Source organism: Hyla sarda, chromosome 7 (assembly GCF_029499605.1).
Source record: "Hyla sarda isolate aHylSar1 chromosome 7, aHylSar1.hap1, whole genome shotgun sequence".
Classification (NCBI taxonomy): domain Eukaryota; kingdom Metazoa; phylum Chordata; class Amphibia; order Anura; family Hylidae; genus Hyla; species Hyla sarda.
In genome coordinates this window covers 10,813,799-10,834,745 of record NC_079195.1, presented here as the reverse complement: position 1 = coordinate 10,834,745, position 20,947 = coordinate 10,813,799, and the positions used below count along the sequence as shown (strand labels likewise).

At 44.3% G+C, this 20,947-nt stretch overlaps 1 protein-coding gene across 7 annotated transcripts in view; it reads left to right on the top strand.

Moving 5' to 3' along the window:
- The window catches only part of LOC130281634 (alpha-2-macroglobulin-like protein 1), a 371,222-nt gene that overhangs the window by 106,855 nt on the left and 243,420 nt on the right, over window positions 1–20,947 (top strand). For all 7 annotated transcript variants that reach the window (XM_056529065.1, XM_056529066.1, XM_056529064.1 and 4 more), the window contains exons 5-15: window positions 7,103–7,155; window positions 9,824–9,844; window positions 13,994–14,147; window positions 15,486–15,570; window positions 15,795–15,936; window positions 16,679–16,793; window positions 18,534–18,646; window positions 19,289–19,456; window positions 19,607–19,825; window positions 19,970–20,027; window positions 20,125–20,267. In XM_056529065.1, coding sequence (XP_056385040.1) covers window positions 7,103–7,155; window positions 9,824–9,844; window positions 13,994–14,147; window positions 15,486–15,570; window positions 15,795–15,936; window positions 16,679–16,793; window positions 18,534–18,646; window positions 19,289–19,456; window positions 19,607–19,825; window positions 19,970–20,027; window positions 20,125–20,267 — 1,271 coding nt within the window. The remainder of the gene's footprint in view (window positions 1–7,102; window positions 7,156–9,823; window positions 9,845–13,993; window positions 14,148–15,485; window positions 15,571–15,794; window positions 15,937–16,678; window positions 16,794–18,533; window positions 18,647–19,288; window positions 19,457–19,606; window positions 19,826–19,969; window positions 20,028–20,124; window positions 20,268–20,947) is intronic.

The window sequence follows — 20,947 nt, the reverse complement described above, 5'->3', positions numbered from 1 at the left end:
CATGTACATTTGAGGTGATTTGCACAGGGGTGGCTGATTGTTACAGCAGTTCTGACAAACGCAAAACAATAAATATCCATATGTGACCCCATTTTGGAAACTACACCCCTCACGGAATGTAATAAGGGGTACAGTGAGAATTTACACCCCACTGGCGTATGACAGATTTTTGGAACAGTGGTCTGTGAAAATGAAAAATACAATTTTTCATTTGCACAGTCCACTGTTTCAAATATCTGTCAAATGCCAGTGGGGTGTAAATGCTCATTGCACCCCTTATTAAATTCCATGAGGGGTGTAGTTTCCAAAATGGGGTCACATGTGGGGGGGTCCACAGTTCTGGCACCATAGGGGCTTCCTAAATGGGACATGCCCCCCAAAACCCTTTCAGAAAAACTCACTCTCCAAAATCCCATTGTCGCTCCTTCCGTTCTGAGCCCTCTAGTGCACCCGCCGAACACTTTACATACACATATGAGGTGTTTACTTACTTGAGAGAAATTGGGTTACAAATTTTAGGGTGATTTCTCTCCTTTTACCCCTTGTAAAAATTCAAAAATTGGGTCTACAAGAACATGCGAGTGTAAAAAAATGAAGATTTTGAATTTTCTCCTTCACTTTGCTGCTATTCCTGTGAAACACCTAAAGGGTTAACACACTTACTGAATGTTATTTTAAATACTTTGAGGGTTGCAGTTTTTATAATGGGGTCATTTGTGTGGTATTTCTAATATTAATGCCCTTCAAATCCACTTCAAAACTTAACTGGTCCCTGAAAAAATCTGATTTTGAAAATTGCTGCTGAACTTTGAAGCCCTCTGATGTCTTCCAAAAGTAAAAACATGTCAACTTTATGATGCAAACATAAAGTAGACATATTGTATATGTGAATCAATGTATAATTTATTTGGAATATCCATTTTCCTTACAAACAGAGAGTTTCAAAGTTAGAAAAATGCAACATTTTCAAAATGTTCATGAAATTTTTAGATATTTTACCAAGAAAGGATGCAAATATCAGTGACATTTTACCAATAACATAAAGAAGAATATGTCACGAAAAAACAATCTCGGAATCAGAATGATAGGTAAAAGCATTCCAGAGTTATTAATGTTTAAAGTGACAGTGGTCAGATGTTCAAAAAATGCCAAGGTCCTGAAGGTGAAAATGGGCTGGGTCATGAAGGGGTTAAATAAAATCAGGCTTCACTGTCAGTTCACGTCACAGTTGCCATTTTTCCTGCCTGCAGGGCAAATTGTGTCACCCTAGTGCAAATCACATTAGGTGTGACACTTGTGTAAATAAAAAAAAAAATACCTTTTTTGGCTGTTAAATAAAATCAGTCGTCACTGTCAGTTCACGTCACAGTTGCCATTTTTCTTGCCTGCAGGGAAAATTGTGCCACCCTAGTGACAATCATATTCGGTGTGACACTTGTGTAAATTTAACCCAAAAAATTACAGGCAGAGGAAGGCCACCCGCAGGGGCCGTCGTGGTGCTGGGATTCCCTTTGGCCCTAGAATGGCCAGTGTTCAGAGGCCACGTACCCTGAACCCCCAAAGTTCTGAGGACTTAGTTGACTGGCTATCACAAGACACCCAATCTACTACAGCTTCCGCTCGGAACCTTGACGCACCATCCTTCTCCTCCTCTAGCTTAACTTCGGGCACCTCTCATGCTACCACTTGCCCGCCTGCTGCCACCACCAGCACTAGCACCACAGCAGCTTTACTTGATCCGTCAGAGGAGTTATTTACACATCAATTTGAAGACATGAGTGATGCGCAACCGTTATTGCCAGAGGATGTAGTTAACAGGGATATGTCTCAGCCACGCAGCATTACACACATGGACGTACGGTGTGATGATGATGTTGTACCCGCTGCTGCTTCCTTTCTTGAGGTGTCAGATAGCAGTGAAGGTGTTGATGATGACGATGTGTCTGTGGATGCCACGTGGGTGCCCGCTAGAAGAGAAGAAGAGGGGGAAAGTTCAGATGGGGAGACAGAGAGGAGGAGGAGATGAGTTGGATGCAGGGGGAGGTCGTCGCAAGGAGCTAGTGGCACAGTCAGACAGCATGCATCGGCACCCGGGGTCAGCCAGACGGGACGCCAATCAACGCATGCTGTTGCCACCACCAGAATGCAGTCATCACAGAGCTCAGCAGTGTGGCATTCTTTTTGTGGGTCTGCCTATGACAACAGCGAGGCCATTTGCAACCTGTGCCAGAAGAAACTGAGTTGTGGGAAGTCCAACACCCACCTAGGCACAACTGCTTTGGGAAGGCACATGATGTCACATCACAAACGCCTATTGGATCAACACGTCAGTACAAGCAGCACACAAAGTCAAAGCCGCCATCCTCCTCCTGGTCCAGCATCTTCAGCCAGGTCAACCACTGCTGCCCTTCTTGCCCCCTCTCAACCATCCGCCTCTCCGTCTCTCGCCTTGAGCAGTTCCTGCTCATCTGCCCACAGTCAGGTGTTTGTCAAAGATATGTTTGAGCGAAAGAAGACAATGTCTCAAAGTCACCCCCTAGCCCGGCGTCTGACAGCTGGCTTGTCGGAACTGCTAGCCCGCCAGCTTTTACCATACAAGCTGGTGGAGTCTGAGGGCTTTAAAAAATTTGCAGCCATTGGGACACCGCAGTGGAAGGTACCTGGACGAAATTTTTTTGCAAAAAAGGCAATCCCCAACCTTTACTCCATTGTGCAAAAGGAAATCATGGCATGTCTGGCACACAGTGTAGGGGCAAGGGTCCATCTGACCACTGATACCTGGTCTGCAAAGCATGGTCAGGGCAGGTATATCACCTTCACTGCTCATTGGGTAAACCTGGTAACGGCTGCCAAGCATGGAATATAAGGCTCTGCAGAGGAGTTGGTGACACCGCCATGACTTGCAGGCAGGCCTGCTTCCACCTCCTACTCCTCCTACTCCATCTTCTTCCATAACATCCTCGGCCAAGTCCTCTTCCACTGCTGCGTCTTGCTCCACATCACCGACACCCCCCCAGCTCCCCAGGTGCTATTCCACATCCTGGATACGGCAGTGTCACGTCATCTTGGGGTTGATTTGCCTCAAAGCGGAGAGTCACACCACACCAGCGCTCCTGTCGGCCCTGAACGCACAGGTGGACCAGTGGCTGACTCCGCACCAACTGGAGATCGGCAAGGTGGTTTGTGACAATGGAACAAATTTGTTGGCGGCATTGAGGTTGGGCAACTTGACACATGTGCCGTGCATGGCACATGTGTGTAATCTGATTGTACAATGCTTTGTGCTCAAGTACCCAGGCTTACAGGATGTCCTGAAGCAGTCCAGGAAGGTGTGTGGCCATTTCAGGCGTTCCTACGCGGCCATGGCGCACTTGTCAGTGGAGGCCATGGAGGACATGTGGAGCTTTTTAAGTCCTACGCATCGCCACAGCCCTTCGAGCTCCACCATCAGAGAACGACTTGACCGACAGGTAGCAGACTACCTGGCCTTAACCGCAGATATCGACACTCTGAGGAGCGATGAACCCCTTGACTACTGGGTGTGCCAGCTTGACCTGTGGCCTGAGCTCAATTTTCTGGTCTGTCCCGCTTTAAGTGTCCTGTCAGAAAGGACGTTCAGTGCAGCAGAAGGTATTGTCACTGAGAAGAGGAGTCGCCTTGGTCAAAAAAGTCTGGATTACCTCACCTTTCTTAAGATGAATGGGGGATGGATCCCGAAGGGACTGACACTGGGCGATACATTTGACTGAACAAGGCCTGATCAGATGACCTGCCTTGGGCTAAAAATGGTCCACACGCTCCTGTATTTGAACTCTGAATGCCGGATGACTTGCGTGACTTATCCGCCACCAACTAGGGTTCAAGCCGCAATGTTTTAGGGCACTTTCTGCCTGGCGAAACAAACAGAAATTTTTCAGGACGCTGCTACAGCGGCTGCGACAATACCAAATTTTCCAGCCAGGTGTACATGCCTAATTTTTCTGGCCTCTGCTGCTGCACTTGTTATGGTGCTGCAATTTTTATGGCCGCTGCTACAGCTCCGACAATACCAAATTTCCCAGCCAGGCGTACATGCCTAATTTTTCTGGCCTCTGCTGCTGCAATTGTTATGGTGCTGCAATTTTTATGGCCGCTGCTACAGAAGCGGCTGCAACAATACCAAATTTTTCATCCATGTGTACATGCCTAATTTTTCTGGTACTCTCTGCTGACATCTCTGTCCATTTTAGCAACCGTGGATATTAGATGTATGGTAAGGGTAGCATGGTGGCTCAGAGGTTAGCACTGCTGCCCTGCAGCGCTGGGGCCTTGTGTTCACTATGTGCTGCCTCAAGGGGGGCTCTAACTATGTGCTGCCTAACATGGGGGAATCTATGTGCTGCATAAAGGGGGGCTCTAACTATGTGCTGCCTAAAGGGGGGATCTAACTATGTGCTGACTAATATGGGGGAATCTATGTGCTGTCTAAAGGGGGGGGGGAATCTAACTATTTGATGCTTAAAGGGGGGCTCTATGTGCTGCCTAAAGGGGACTAAAGCACGTTATTCCAAACCATTTAGGAATAATAGGTGATTTATGCCCTTTATTGATTAAAACCAGACTCTGCATCTACTATGTAATTTTCCATGGGAGTTTTGCCATGGATCCCCCTCCGGCACGCCACAGTCCTGGTGTTAGTCCCCTTGAAACAACTTTTAAATCACTATTGTGGCCAGAAAGAGTCCCTGTGGGTTTTAAAATTCACCTGCCCATTGAAGTCAATGGCGGTTCGCCGGTTCGTGAACTTTTGCGGACGTTCGCGTTCGCGGTTCGCGAATCGAAAATGTTATGTTCGCGACATCACTAATTATCATTAGAACTTAACAAATATCTGTTCATCCATGTGTCTTATCTTGGCCTTTTCTATTGAACAGGGGACATCATGGAACCGTTCATGAGTAACATTTGGAATCTCCCAATGATGTCATGAGGGGGCAGGGCTATGACGTCACGAGCCCCCGGCGCCGGCTCCAGCGTTGGGAACAGATTGTTCCAAACACTGAGCAGCCAAGTACCCCTTTCAGTGTTTTATGAACTGTTGTACACCATTTGTTATATATTAATTAGAATGCACCTGTCACCTTCAATATGTGGGACGTACCCCTTTGGGCCTCAGGACACGTATTAATAACCACCATTACAATGTCACAAGGGGTTACAATTTACATAGTGTATCGAGACAAGCTAAAACACGCCATAATTGGGATTTCTCTACATTTTCAGTAAACCCGATAGAACACATTCCTGTTGAGGCTATAAATAGACATGACATTCTCCGTGGGAGAGAAAATTATTGGATTTTTAAACTAAATACATTAAATCCGAGAGGCCTTAATGAAACTATAGAGAGCAACTTCTAAAGTTTTAGTTAACTAGGTTTGGGTAACATTTATAGTATAAATTCCCCGATCTTTTCCTCCCCTCCCCAATTGTGTGCAATAATATATTCTGGCCCCGCTTTCATTAGGTGCACTTTATAAACTATGTGCAGTAAATACTAAATGGGTTAATATATATAAATATATATATATATATATATGTATATATATATATATATATATATATATATATATATATATATATATAGTGCAATAAATATCAAACAGGTTTTTATATATACAATTTTTTTTGCCATAATACTTTGAAAACTATATTAAATTAATAATTTAGATATGATACTCATTAGAGCCAGCAATTAGATTTTATAAATCACCTTTCATTTTAAAATATATACAGTCTAGAATAAATATATAAATATAATATGTTTTGTTTTCCTCCAGTAATTTAATATCTTACAAGTATTCTGTATATTCGCTTCCCCCATGTATTGTAATATTATAAGAGTATTCTGTATATTTGTTGATGTAACATCTTTCCCTCTGTGAGCAGAGCATGCCCCCATTCACATCTAGTGGCTCATCCTGCGGGATAGCGGCATTCAGAGACTGGCGGAAGAATCAGCGCAATGCGCATGTTTGCTTTGCCGGAGTGGCACACGAGCCTCTGCGTATGCACAAGCTTGCGTTTCACCACTCTGTTACGGGGTCCATATAGGAGAGGATGTGACATTGCCGGTAACTGAATGCCGCTTCCTCCCTCACCATGACGGAGCCCGCGTAAGTAAACTAAGTAGATACACTTACTTCTTGTAACTTATGATGAATGAATTATCACTGTAAAGGTCTGTATTTGTATGATTTTTCTATATCAGCGCTTCATTATGTGATTCATACATAGATTGGAATTTCAGTATGGGAGTGTTCAGTATATATTGCCACCATTACTATGTGGGTATTGTGACACTGTGGTGGTAAGGAAAGGGTGTATTTCCCTGGCTCACCCTGGAGAGGCCTCCACCTGTGGCCTAATTAATAAGGAAGCAGAAAAGGGAGTGTCTTTAAAAAGAAGTGAGACACAATAGTTGTGGCTCTCCCTAGGAGACAGCAAGCTGGCTGTAGGGGAGAGACTGGGGTCCTGCTGAGGAACACACAGCCCGAGCTGTGAGTGGCCCCAAAGTGTGGTGTGAACAGTGAGTAGAAGGTTGCAGGAGGCATAAGTTTAACTGGCCGAGAGAAGCTCCCCAGTTGTTAGTCAGGGCATATTGATCTGTTTAGTTAGTGACCAGATGGTCTAGGGTTTTCTTTGTTCCTGTTTTATGTTTATTTTTCCTGAAAACTGTCTAATAAAGCTGGCGAGGAGCCAGACTTGCATAAAGAACTGTTGTTGCCGTTTTATTAAGAGGAAACGTGTCCTGTGGAGGTGTCAAGGACGATCCCAGAGCTATCCCCATGGAGGAATCCTCACAATATATATACATGTGGATTCTCTATAATGTGAGCTCATTCATGTCCTTGTACCTGAAGAAGGAGGTCTCCTCCAAAAACGCGTTTGTGATTTGGACTAAATAAAGCAAGTTAACTATATTTACCTCTACATAGGAATTATTTAGCGCCTAGAGACACAGTTTGGCGAACATTTTGGTTATCTACATTATCGGTTGTTCACATTGTATTATAATATAATGTGTTGTGTTCATCTTATGCATTTCTATCTTATCCTGCAGTCGGGATCCGTCTCGTAACATTGGATCAAGACATGGAAGTTCTCAATAAAACAGTGAGTGTAATATACTATTTATCAGAAGCGTAATATATATATATATATTGTGGAAATAAAAAGTTTACTTACCTTTAGGCTAGGATTCCGCTGAGGTTTTGTTCTGACCTTTTTTTAAGGGTAAAAAAAAAAATGCCAGTGATTTTCCCCTGCGTTTTTTTCTGGTGTTTTTACTGTTGTGTGGAAATTGCCCCATTTTTTGCCCCTTTACCAGTTTCCCTGATGGTGTTTTTAGAATTGTTTTGGGTACCAAAAAAAAAATAAAATTATGATGCAGTTGGGATGGAAAAAATTGTAGGGAACAAAATTTATATTTTCAAGAACTACATTTTTTTATTAATTTTCAATCAGGGACCAATTTTTTTGAGCGGGCAGGGACATAAAAATGTAGCCGGTGTACTGAAGAAACCGGCAATATTAAAAATGTAGAAAGGGGCCATGTAATTGTAAAAATAATATATCTTTTTTTATTGATTTTGTAAGACTTTTTATTAATAATGTATTTTAATAATGTGTTTTATAAAGTGTGTTTTTACTACTTTTCAACTTTATTCTCTCTATTTTTGACTTTATTTAGGGAGCAGCTATTGGGGGGGTTTGTGACTTCGTCCCACTTCGGCTGCAAACAACAGCCAGGGGCCGCAGCTAATAACCTTGCAGTGGCAATCGCCGCTGCAAGGCTGTTAACCCTTTAGATACCACAATCAAAGCTGATCGTGGGACCTAAAGCCAGCAACTGAATGTTCCCGGCTGGTTGCTATGGGTGATCGGGACCACCGCGGGGCAGTCGCGGTAGTGAAAAAAAAGTAGTGAAAAAAAAAAAGTTCCCATTTTCCCAATGTTCCCATTTTATAAATAAAATAATGTAAAAAAAAAAATAATAATTGATATGTGGTATCGCCACGTGCGCATATGTCTGAATTATTAAAATAGAATGTTAATTAAACCGCACGGTAAATGGTGTAAATGTAAAAAAAAAAATACCAAAGTTCAGTATTGCACATTTTTTGTCACTTTGTATAGCAGAAAAAAACTCCATAAAAAGTGATCAAAAAGTTGATCAAAAAATGAACTTTTAAAAACTACAGATCGCAGCGCAAAAATGAGCCCTCATATAGCCCCGTATATGGATAAATAATAAAGTTATAGGGGTCAGAAGAGGACAATTTTTGCCTACTAATTGTCTTACAAAATTATTTTTTTTCACTAGCAAAATCAAACAAAACCTATTTAAATTGGCTATAAATGTAATCGTATGGACCTAAAAAATAAACATAATGTGTAATTTTTACCGTAAAATGCAGAAACACGGTGTTTTTTTCCAATTTTGCCCCACAAAAAATATTTTTTTGGGCTTCACAATACATTTTGTATTTAAATGAGTGATGTCATTACAAAGTAAAATAAGTTCCGCAAACAACAAGCATTAAAGATGGAAAATTGATGAAAAATATGTAACAGTTACGAATTTTAAAAGATGAGAAGGAAAAAATGAAAACGCAAAAAAACGAAAAATTACTGCGTCATTAAGGGGTTAAATGATGGCCGGTGTGTAGTGATTTCTATTGAACATGAGTTTGATTGTGATTGGTCCATTCTAAACACAACCACATTCCTAGTAATATATGGGTGTGTAGACTTATGCAATGTGTTGTTTTTTTTTTCTCCCCCTAAAGATTTCTATTTGTTTTGCAATTGAATTGTTCATGTTATAGGTCACATTAAAGGTGGAAAAAGTTCTGACAGGATTTATCACAGTCTTAGTCTTTAAAAGGGCACTCTGCCCCTAGACATCTTTTCCCCTATCCAAAGGATAGGGGATAAGATATCTGATCGCAGGGGTCCCGGCATTCGTTTAGAGCACCGGGTGCAGCTCAACGCAAGTCTATGGGAGGGGGCGTGACGGCCGTCACGCCCCCTCCCATAGACTTGCATTGAGGGGGCATGGCTGTGTCGTCACGAGCGTGGTGTGACCGTGATGTCACGAGCCTCAGTCCCCCATTGCCAGTAATCTGGCATGGAGCAAAGTTCGGTCTGTGCACCGGATACCTGGGGTGCTGTAGTCGAAATCATGGGGGTCCCCAGCGGCGGGACCCACCGCAACCAGACATCTTATCCCCTATACTTTGAATAGGGGATAAGATGTCTAGGGGCGGAGTACTCCTTTAAATCTCAAGAACCTGCCATTTTACAAGGGTGTGTAGACTTTTATATCCATGTGTATATTATATAGGATAAAATGAATTCATTACATTGAGTTAAAGGTTAAGTGAAGTGAACAATCCATCTATTCACTTATGTATCCATCCAGCCAATCAACTAACCAACCATTTAATTATCCATCCTTTCACCAATCCATCCCTGAACCAAGTATTAATCTATTCAGCACACTATTCATGTATCCATATCATGTATATTACCACCCATCCACCAATCCATTAATATATTTGTCAACCCATGTATAGGTACACCCACCTTCCTACCACTCCAACCAATCATCCATCCAATCATTGACCCGTCCACCAATCTAACCACTCATCCATACGGACCTCACTCAGGAGACCTAGACTTTATGATGATATTATGCTGCCCTTGCTGTAGTTGATGATCTTGTTTCTTCACTTATAACATGTAACACTATTTCTGTTTTTTTTTTCTCTCTTCTCAGTATCCGCTGGTCGAGCTCCAGGTGAGGATTCTGCCATTACTAGTGTAATCCTTGTTATGTCATGAGACCAAAACCCCATATTGGGGACTGCACTCAGAAGACCCAAACCTCCTACAGAGGACCCTGTCCAGGAGACTCAGACGTCATACAGGGGACCCCACTCTGAAGACCCATACCTCATACAGGGGACCTCACTCAGAACACCCAGACCTCATACAGAGGACCCCCCCACACAGAAGAACTAGACCTCAAACAGGGGACCCCACTCAGAACACCCAGACCTCTAACAGAGCACTCTACCCAGGAGACCCAGACCTCATACAGGGAACTCCAATCAGGAGACCCAGACCTCATACAGGGAACTCCAATCAGGAGACCCGGACCTCACACAGAGGACTCCAATCAGGAGACCCAGACCTCCTGCAGGGAACCCCACTCAAAAGACCTAAACCTCAAACAGGGGACCCGACCCAGAAGACCCAGACCTCATGTAGAGCACCCTGCCCAGGAAACCCAAACCTCATACAGGGGGCCCCACTCTGAATACCCAGACCTCATGAAGGGGACCTCACTCAGGATGCATAGACCTCATACAGAGGACCCCACTCAGAAGACCTAGCCCTCATACAGAGGACCCCACTCAGGAAACTTAGATTTTATACAGGGGACCCCACACAAGAGTAATAGACATCTTAAGGGGTGACCCCATTCGGTAGACTTAGACCTTATACAGGGGACCCCACTCAGGAGACCTAAACCTTATACAGGGGACCCCACATAGGAGACATAGACATCACTAGTAGTGACCCCACTCAGAAGACATAACCCTTGCATGGGGAACTCCACTTGGAAGACTTAGACCTTCTATAGGGGACCCCACTTAGGAGACATAAATGTCATTAGGGGGAAGAACCACTTGGTAGATCTAAACCTTATACACTGCTCAAAAAAGTGAACACTAAGATAACACATCCTAGATCTGAATGAACTAATCGTATAAAATACTTTCGTCTTTACATAGTTGAATGCGCTGACAATAAAATCACGCAAAAATTATCAATGGAAATCAAATGTATCAACCCCTGGAGGTCTGGATATGGAGTCACAACTAAAAATCAAAGTGGAAAACCCCACTACAGGCTGATCCAACTTTATGTAATATCCTTAAAACAAGTCACAATGAGGCCCAGTAGTGTGTGTGGCCTCCACGTGCCCGTATGTCCTCCCTACATTGCCTGGGCATGATCCTGATGAGGTGGAGGATGGTCTCCTGAGGGATGTCCTCCCAGACCTCCTGGACAGTCTGTGGTGGATGGAGCGAGACGTCCCAGATGTGCTCAATCGGATTCAGGTCTGGGGAACAGGCGGCCAGTCGATAGCATCAATGCCTTCCTCTTGCAGGAACTGCTGACACACTCCAAACACATGAGGTCTAGCATTGTCTTGTATTAGGAGGAACCCAGGGCAACCGCACCAGCATATGGTCTCACAAGGGGTCTGAGGATCTCATCTCGGTACCTAATGGCAGTCAGGCTACCTCTGGCAAGCACATGGAGGGCTGTGCGGCCCCCCAAAGAAATACCACCCCACACCATTACTGACCCATCGCCAAACCGGTCATGCTGGAGGATGTTGCAGGCCGCAGAACGTTCTCCACAGCGTCTCCAGACTCTGTCACGTGTGAACCTGCTTTCATCTGTGAAGAGCACAGGGTGCCAGTGGCGAATTTGCCAATCTTGGTGTTCTCTGGCAAATGCCAAATGTCCTGCACTGTGTTGGGCTGTAAGCACAACCCCCACCTGTGGACGTCGGGCCCTCATACCACCCTCATGCAGTCTGTTTCTGACTGTTTGAGTGGACACATGCACAATTGTGGCCTGCTGGAGGTCATTTTGCAGGGCTCTGGCAGTGCTCCTCCTTGCACAAAGGCGGAGCTAACAGCCTCCTCCACATCTACTGATGTACTGGCCTGTCTCCTGGTAGCGCGTCCATGCTCTGGACACTACGCTGACAGACACAGCAAACCTTCTTGCCACAGCTCGCATTGACGTGCCATCCTGGATGAGCTGCACTACTTGAGCCACTTGTGTGAGTTGTAGACTCCGTCTCATGCTACCACTAGAGTGAAAGCACCGCCAGCATTCAAAAGTGACCAAAACATCAGCCAGGAAGCATAGGAACTGAGAAGTGGTCTGTGATCACCACCTGCAGAACCACTCCTTTATTGGGGGTGTCTTGTTAATTGCCTATATTTCCACCTGTTGTCTGTTCCATGTGAAATTGATTGTCAATCAGTGTTCTTCCTGAGTGGACAGTGAGATTTCACAGAAGTGTCATTGACTTGGAGTTACATTGTGTTGATTAAGTGTTCCCTTTATTTTTTGAGCAGTGTATATGGGACCACACCCTGGAGACATAGATATGCTAAGGGGAAGCTCAACTTGGTTGATTTAAACCTTATACATGGGACCCCACCCAGGAGACATAGACATTATAAGGTATGAGTGGAAAAGTACACAAAGACCGGCACTGGTGTCTATGATCTGAATCAGTCTCTAGCAGGCTCTGGCTCTCCTCCAACCACTAAACACTGCAGCAAAGCAAATAACTGGCTGTAACAAAACGAGGTGCTCAATCCTTCAGAGCAAAGTGTGCATAATCTGTAAGACAAGAAAAGAAAGTAAGGAGGCACTCACGGTTTCAAGGTGCAGCAGTTTTCATTATTTTTGGTGCAAGACTGGAGCAGTATAGCATCCGCAGGACGCCATTGCAGATGCACAGGTGCAGTGACAATTGTTTCATGCCCCTTCTGGGCGTTTCATCAGAGTCTGATGAAACGCCCAGAAGGGGCGTGAAACAATTGTCACTGTACCTGTGCATCTGCAATGGCGTCCTGCGGATGCTATACTGCTCCAGTCTTGCACCGAAAATAAAGAAAACTGCTGCACCTTGAAACCGTGAGTGCCTCCTTACTTTCTTTTCTTGTCTTACGGATTATAAGGTATGACCCTACTTAGGAGACATAGACCTTATACAGGGGACTCTAGTCAGGAGAGATAGACTTTATACAAGGGAATTTAGTCAGGAGACATAGACCTGGAACCAACTCAGGTGGCTGAGACCTTATACAAAGGACCCCACTTGGGAGACACAGACATCATAAGGGATGACCCAACTCAGTAGACATAGACCTTATACAGGGGAATTTAGTCAGGAGCCATAGACCTACAATGTAACCAACTCAGGAGGCTGTGACCTTATACATGGGACCACACTTGAGAGACATAGACATCATAAGAGGGAACCTCACTTGGGAGACATAGACTTTATACATGGGAATCCACGCAGGAGACAAAGACCATACGTACGACAACTCTCTCAGGAGATCTAGACCTTATACAGGGGACCTCACCACCATCTTTCTAGGTGTAGGATTATGTGTTGTTCTGTGACTGACCAGGGAAGTAAGGGAACCCAAGTTCCTTTGTGTGCCCTACTGGCATTCATTGTAGCTGTGGTCCCAACCCTTAAAGGGGTACTCCGGCCCTAAGACATCTTAGCCCCAGTCCAAAGGATAGGGGATAAGATGTCTGACAGCAGGGGTCCCATCACTGGGGACCCCCGCAATCTTGCATTCGGCACCCACCTCTTTGAGCTGCACGCCGCGCTGCCAGCTCACAAATTGCTGGGTACCAACCACGGGGCCGGAGTATCGTGACGTCACGACTCCACCCCCGTGTCACATCACCCCCCGCAATGCAAGTCTATGGGAGGGGGCGTGACGGCCGTCACGCCCCCTCCCATAGACTTGCATAGCGTGGGCAGGGGGTGACGTCACCCGAGGGCAGAGTCGTGGCGCCACGATACTCCGGCCCCGTGGTCGGCACCCGGTAGTTTGTGAGCTGGCAGCGCGGCATGCAGCTCAAAGAGGTGGGCGCCGAATGCAAGATTGCGGGGGGTCCCCAGCGGCGGGACCCCCGCGGTCAGACATCTTATCCCCTATCCTTTGGATAGGGAATAAGATGTCTTAGGGCCAGAGTACCCCTTTAAAATTAAGAGAATGAGATATCTGAAGGGTTAATCTAGCAAAACCATTCAGGTTTTTTTCTTAATCTTTTGAAGCAATAGATATGCTTTAATTTTCATTATATCATTTAAACTGATCTGAAGGATCCCCAGAAAAATCGATTGGCCCAATGGAAAGATGTCCGCGCTGAATCAGGGATTGGAGAACTGTCATATCAGCTGTCTCCTGAAACACAGCCCGGGAAGTTCAACATCAAAGCCGAGGATACAATATTGGAGTTCAATGTGGACACATACGGTAAGTGAACGTAGATTGTCAGATGACACAGGGTTTGGGACCACGGGGCCAGAGTATCGTGACGCCACGACTCCGCCCCGTTGTGGCGTCACGCCCCCTCCCATAGACTTGCATAGCGGGGGTGGGTCTTGATGTCACGAACCTCCGGCCCCGTGGTCGGCACCCGTCAGTTTGTGAGCTGGCAGCGCGGCGTGCAACTCAAAGAGGTGGGTGCCGAATGCAAGATTGCGGGGGTCCCCAGCAGTGGGACCCCTGCGGTCAGACATCTTATCCCCTATCCTTTGGAAAGGGGATAAGGTGTCTTAGGGCTGGAGTACCCCTTTAGGGTTTCTCCAGGGAAGGACTCCGACTTTTCTGAAGAACAGGTCACCCAAGCTTCATTGGGAATGTTTGGAGACGGTCTGGATTATTTGGTAAAGGACAGGGGGATTTTGGGTTAAGTCTAGATTGTTTGGGGATGGTCCAAATTATTTAGACCAAGTTTTAAAGTTTTATGGTTCAGATGATTTGGAGAAACTCTGGATAAATCTGAAAAACATTTGAGTAGGCTCCAGATGATTTGGGAAGGGTCCAAATCATTTGGCCGGAGGCCATATGATTTTGTGCAAATGATTTTGGGAAGCTGCGGATAAAATGGAGAATTTCATAATGACCTGGGTACAAAAATATGCAAATTAGCTCACCACACCACCTTCACAGGTAGTGCGACCTGCAAAACAGCTCAGGCTCCAATTAAGACATCTCAGAACTGTTTGGCATATATCCCAATCAGTTCTGAGACTTCTTAATTGGAGCCTGAGCTGTTTTGCAGGACGCACTACCTGTGAAGGTGGTGTGGTGAGCTAATTTGCATATTTTTGTACCCAGAAGCCCGCGGAGTGCTAAATGGCCTACTTGAATCTCCATTTTTACACAAGAAGTGGTGCCCTCTCCCTGAGGGAAATACTGACTCCGTATAATGATTTGGGAAAGGCTTGGATGATTTAGAGATGGTTCAGATGCTTTAGGTAGGTCCAGATGATTTGGGGAAAGTTTGGATTATCTGGAGATCTGAATGGTTTGGGGCAGGATACAATTGTTTGTTTTATTTTCTAACTACAGGTTTTTCAAAGATTTTCACCAACGAGTCCTAAAGTTGGCCAAACCTTTTCCATTTCTCATTTTTGATTCTCCAAATGTAACTTCAAGAAAGACATAATTAATTATAAAAAAAGATGTTAATTGTATCATTTCCATTCAGCCTTTTCCCATGATGCTTTGCCAGTGACATTTTTGTATTCCATAGTGTAAAGACTTTTCCATTAGCGCCGTCAGTTCAGTTGTCTTGTTTCTCCCCAGTGCTTCCAAAGTTTGAGGTGAACATAGAAGGCCCAAGTTCCATCTCAATGTTGGATAATACTCTCACCGTGTCATTGTCGGCCAGGTAAATTGTACTTTTTTTTATTCCAATCTAGAAAAAGTCCAATCCCTATTGGCTTGTTTTGTATAAATAGTATATTATAATACTTGTTCTGTATAAATATTTGTGGATGTGTTGGGTCTACAAAATTCTTTATGTAAGATTTCCACAATTGTCATCACCGATTTTGTCAATGGTTGTCCTCTTCTTTTTTTTTTCTTTTCTTCAACTGTTCATCTATGTTACAGATACACATATGGGGAAAAAGTGGCAGGAAATGTGACCCTTAATGTTTCTCAAAAAAAGAGACCAGTATACTGGGGTTGGTGGATATCAAGGGAGAAAACAGTTGATAAGATCGACAACGTCTTCTTTACCCAAAATGCCAAGGTAAGGAGCATAAAGAGTGGGCTGGTTTACAGTGATAAGTCAAAAAGTCAAAAGCCACTAAGAATACATAGTACCTGAAAACTTAAAGAGTACCTGTCATTATGCAAAACTTTTCACATGTTCTAGCTTCATGTAAAGCGACGGGGGTCAGAGTGTTCAGATAGTTTGCGCTTTTGCGCACCCCCCTCCCTGTAAACCCCTCCACATGTGTCCCATGATCAAGACACTCTCATAGACTTACATGAAGAGTTTGTCTCGATCACGTGACACAGAGTCGGGAAAGAACACGCTAAGAGTGAACTTCTCCCGGCTTATTCTCCTGATCGGCAGAGGTCTGAACACTCAGACCCCCCAGAGCAAAACTATTGAAATGTCGTTAGGACATGTCAAAAGTTTGGCATAATGACAGTGGATTTACCCTGCGTTGGTCAGACCTTGTGGAGTAGAGAACCTACCATAGCACTATAAGTCCCAGCACAATGCCAGCTCTAATTCTTCTTTTGAACGGTCTGGGTAATAATGGGATGGCGAGTCTTCTCAAAGAGGTGGTCTTTAGGAAGTTAAGGAACGCTAGATGGACACAGTGATCTTTTTCTACCAACAATCTTCTAGGTCACTCAGTGTTTCCTTGACTCTCCCATTGTTTGTGAGTGTTTTGAAAAGTAGCCTCACTCTTTAGGATCCATATAGTCAACGTATTGGATGGACTCTGTGATCCTGACATTGATCCTTCTCCTCACAGACTGACAGCTCTGGGAAACTACAGTCAGCGGTTGACTTATCTCAGTTCAGAATGCGAGACACTGACTATGAGAGAGAACTTGTGGTGGAGGCCTCACTGGAAGAAGAAGGGACAGGTAATACATCTTACTTCTGATTATTACAGTGTCTTCAGGGTTTCTACAACTCAAATTAAGGAAAGGAGTAGGAAACCTACCACAGAATTTGTATTAAAGGTCCTTTAGTGAAGGGACAGGGGAAATACCTAAGGCTGCCATACGGCTATGTCAATATCTCTATCTTGTATAGTCTGAATAATTGTAGACAGTGTGATGACTCGCTCTTTTAGATAGGTGCGGTTGCAGTATAGAGGCAAGGAAACTGTACTTTTCAAATCAAAGTTCAGTGTTTTATTCACACTTGGCACACAGCAAACAGTTTTTACATGCAGAACCAAGGAAAATGTAACAAAAGTCCACCTGTATTCCTTAGATGTTTGTTCACACCTGAGTTCATGCCATGCGGCATCAAGCAAGTCTTTTCCAGGCCTCCAGATGCAGGTCTCTCTGGCAGTGTGAGCTGCAACTAGCAAATCCCCCTCAGCTGGTGAAGCAGGCTGCCTTTAAGGTCAACAAAAGGCGGCTTGGATTGTGGGGAATGACCCCAACCCTACACTTGGTCATACCCAGTAAGAGCCGTCCCGATTGGACTTTCAGCCATACTATGGCCACAGTGTCAGACTGCATCACAGCACAGACACTGAATAATACCGGCTCTTACATTACCAAGGCCAGGAGCCTTGGTGACACATATCGTCCCATCCACCACCTTGCCTTTCACCTTCTCACAACAGTTAAGTAAAAATATTTGTGGACATTCATGCGGATGGTGATATGAGTTTGCACAAGGTCTCAATGACAACATTGCATCTGTCAGAAGATATAAGAGGACATGTTGGTTCAGAATCTCAGTAGTTCAGTTGGGCTTTGGGCGTCAGACAGCTGAATTCTTCCTTTTGTTCTTAAGAACACGTTGCTGAAGCAAGCATGTATGTGTATGAGTGGATTGGGATGGCACTCAAGCATTTGGCCGATATGTTTCATGTGTATTTCCATTTACTGAAAGCAAGAAGAGACCTTCAAAATGGTCAGAAATTGAGAGGAAAGAAAAAGCAAAAGGCACTCCTTGTGGAGTAAATCGCTGCTTACCAATATGGGTTGTGTACTGACATACACAACAATGGTATACGTGTGTAAAGACTGTATGCCCGTCTGCAGCCTTCATGGATTATTGTTGAAAAGTAGAGTAGGACTTCGTAAGTACAGGAATCATGGCGCTGACCGGGCAAGGATCCACAAGCAAGAAAGTATCCACCAAAAGGTTTATTAACATCAATGCAACGCGTTTCGCTGCGCATGCGCAGCGAAACGCGTTGCATTGATGTTAGTAAACCTGTTGGTGGATACTTTCTTGCTTGCAGATCCTTGCCTGGTCAGCGCAGTGATTCCTGTGCTTATGAAGTCCTACTCTACTTTGCAGAAATTGAGAGGGTCTCTTAGGGAGTTGCAGATGTTTTATTAAAGCCTCATTTACAGGAGACGGGACCGGCTTTTTTAAGTATGGAGCCATTATGTCACCAACACAGTGAAGATGGGGACGTGGTACCAGGACAGATGTATGATGTTGGGGATCCTCTGTCCATGTTAGATCAGTTCATGGGACTTATGGAGGGCACCAAAGGTTGTTTTGACACTTATATACCATACAATGCCCCACTGGTGATAAAATATGTACATTAGACCTTCTCTAGAAGGAAGAGATGTCACATGTTGTGTTCAGGTCATAACATGGAGTTTCTTCTCCATTTATCTTCTCAGGAGTGAAATTCAGCGCTCCTAAAATGACCATCAGCATTAAGTCCGAGCTCACCAAGCTGTCATTTAAAGACACAAAGAGGTATTACCAGCCGGGGGCCCCGTACAGAGGCAAGGTGAGTGGAGAGCGGAGGCCCGTCCTGCATTACTTAATCTTCCTTGTGGTGGAGCTGCAGGGAATCTTAAAGGGGTACTCCAGTGAAAAACTATTTTTGTCATATCAACGGACTCCAGAAAGTAAAACAGATTTGTAAATTACTTCTATAAAAAGATCTTAATCCTACCAGTACTTATCAGCTGCTGATGTTGAGTTGTTCTTTTCCGTATGACAACAATGCTCTCTGCTGACACCTCTGTTTGTCTCAGGAACTGTCCAGAGTAGGTGCATATCCCCATAGCAAACGTATCCTGCTCTGGACAGTTCCTGAGACAGACAGAGGTGTCAGCAGAGAGCACTGTTGTCAGACAAAAAAATAACAACTTCAGCAGCTGATAAGTACTGGTAGGATTAAGATTTTTTAATAGAAGTAATTTACAAATCTATTTAACTTTCTGGAGCCAGTTGATATGAAAAAAATAATAATAATAGTTTTTCACTGGAATACACCTTTAGCACTTACAACCATATACTGTATTACTGGTAATCACTGGCTGCAGCCCAGAAGGGCACTTTGTGTTCTCTGAATGTCAGGGAAGCCTTGGGGTTATCTAAAGCTGAGAACTCCTGTGATATATTTTTTGTATTTTCTTGACCTCAGTTGGTCCTGGAGTCTCATGATGGAAAGCGTATTGGTGATAAAATTGTTCACCTCAGCATCCAGTCAAAAGGAAACACCCTGAAGGAGACGTACGTGACTGACTCTGTGGGGGAGGTCTCATTCCAGTTGCCTACCAAAAAATGGGGCACAGGCTCTGTCTCTTTACGGGTAAGTCTAGAGAAAATCCCACCGGCCAACCATAATCTGTATACCCTCCGATTATAGTACATATCTGCAGGTCTCTTAAGGTTTGAAGGATGTCACTTGTGTTTTTCTACCTATAAACATTTCAGTTCCTGTTTGGTTTCCTTATTTCAGGCCACAACTGATGACAAAGATGAATCCTACAGTCCTAAGAAAGTGTCTATCCGCTACGGCAATGCCTATCTCTACCTTGATGACATACACGTGACGACCGATAGCTCGGTGTATATCCACCCAATTAAGAGCTCGGCACCGTGTCATGAGAACGTCTTGGTGACCGTGGATTACACCATTGAGAAGCAAGAGGAGGATGACATTGAGTTTTTCTATCTGGTGAGAAAAGTGGTTACCTTTCATTACTCAGTGATGCATAAGACTGGACGGCTGGTCTGAGGATGGCGAGAATGTGGTTGACATCTTTACGAGTTGTCTCCATCCTTGTCTTCTTCAGTATCTCAGTGTCTCCTTCTCTTTCAGGTCCTTGTCAAAAACAAAGTGTCCCTTGGTGGGCAGAAGAAAGTGAAGAAGCCAGACTGTACGTTCTCTCCCCTGATCTCTAGTTATTTGATGTCACATTCGGGTTCTTATTTTTATTTATATATCTAATTTGTAGATCTTCCTCCGTTTTGCAGCTTTGTCCGGCTCCTTCCAGTTCCCCCTTCCTGTTGTGGATATTTCTCCATCAGGAAAATTGTTGGTTTTCACGGTTTCCAAGTCTGGCGGAATCGCTGCAGATACAACAGAAGCCCAAGTGACAGCTTGTCTGAAACATAAAGTGAGAGTCCATCCAGAGCTTGGCAGGGGTTGAAGCCCTTAAGTTAGGGACTAGAGATCAGCAAACTGAAACAGTAGAACCTTGGTTCGATCAGAATGTTGCTAAAAGTTTGGTTCGGCTAGAATTTGAACTTTTGGTTTGATTCAGCAGAACCTGCTAAAATAACATCAGCCACATGGCAGAAAGGAGAAGAAGGAAGGATCACATCACCTCAGGGAATCCCATAATGCCTTTAAACAGCTCTTCCAGGTAGTATAGCGGTGATGTTGAAGCCACTCTAAAAGCCTTTGCAAATAGCTTCAGCAGCCATTTTAGAGATAGCAGGTGTTAGGTGAAGTTTTCTGTGAGGGACAGTGAGCAGTGATCAACACAGAGAGGATTAGTCAGCTCACCACTAAATGATCTCCTCCATGGCAGAGGCAGTGTTGGGCAGCACCATGTAGAAAACTTGAAAAGACCAATGTTCAGTGTCTATGACTTTGCATAAAAGTCATAGACACAGGTGTGAACAAAGGCACGCATTTCAGGCGTTCCCACCCTTTGTCATACATAGAATAAACAGTAATCTCTGCATTTAAATAGAGATCATGTGACAGATCAGGTGAAGAACATCTGTCCCATCACATTAAATCCTTATATACAAGACGGCTATGCATATTGAGAGACACTGAACATATTAA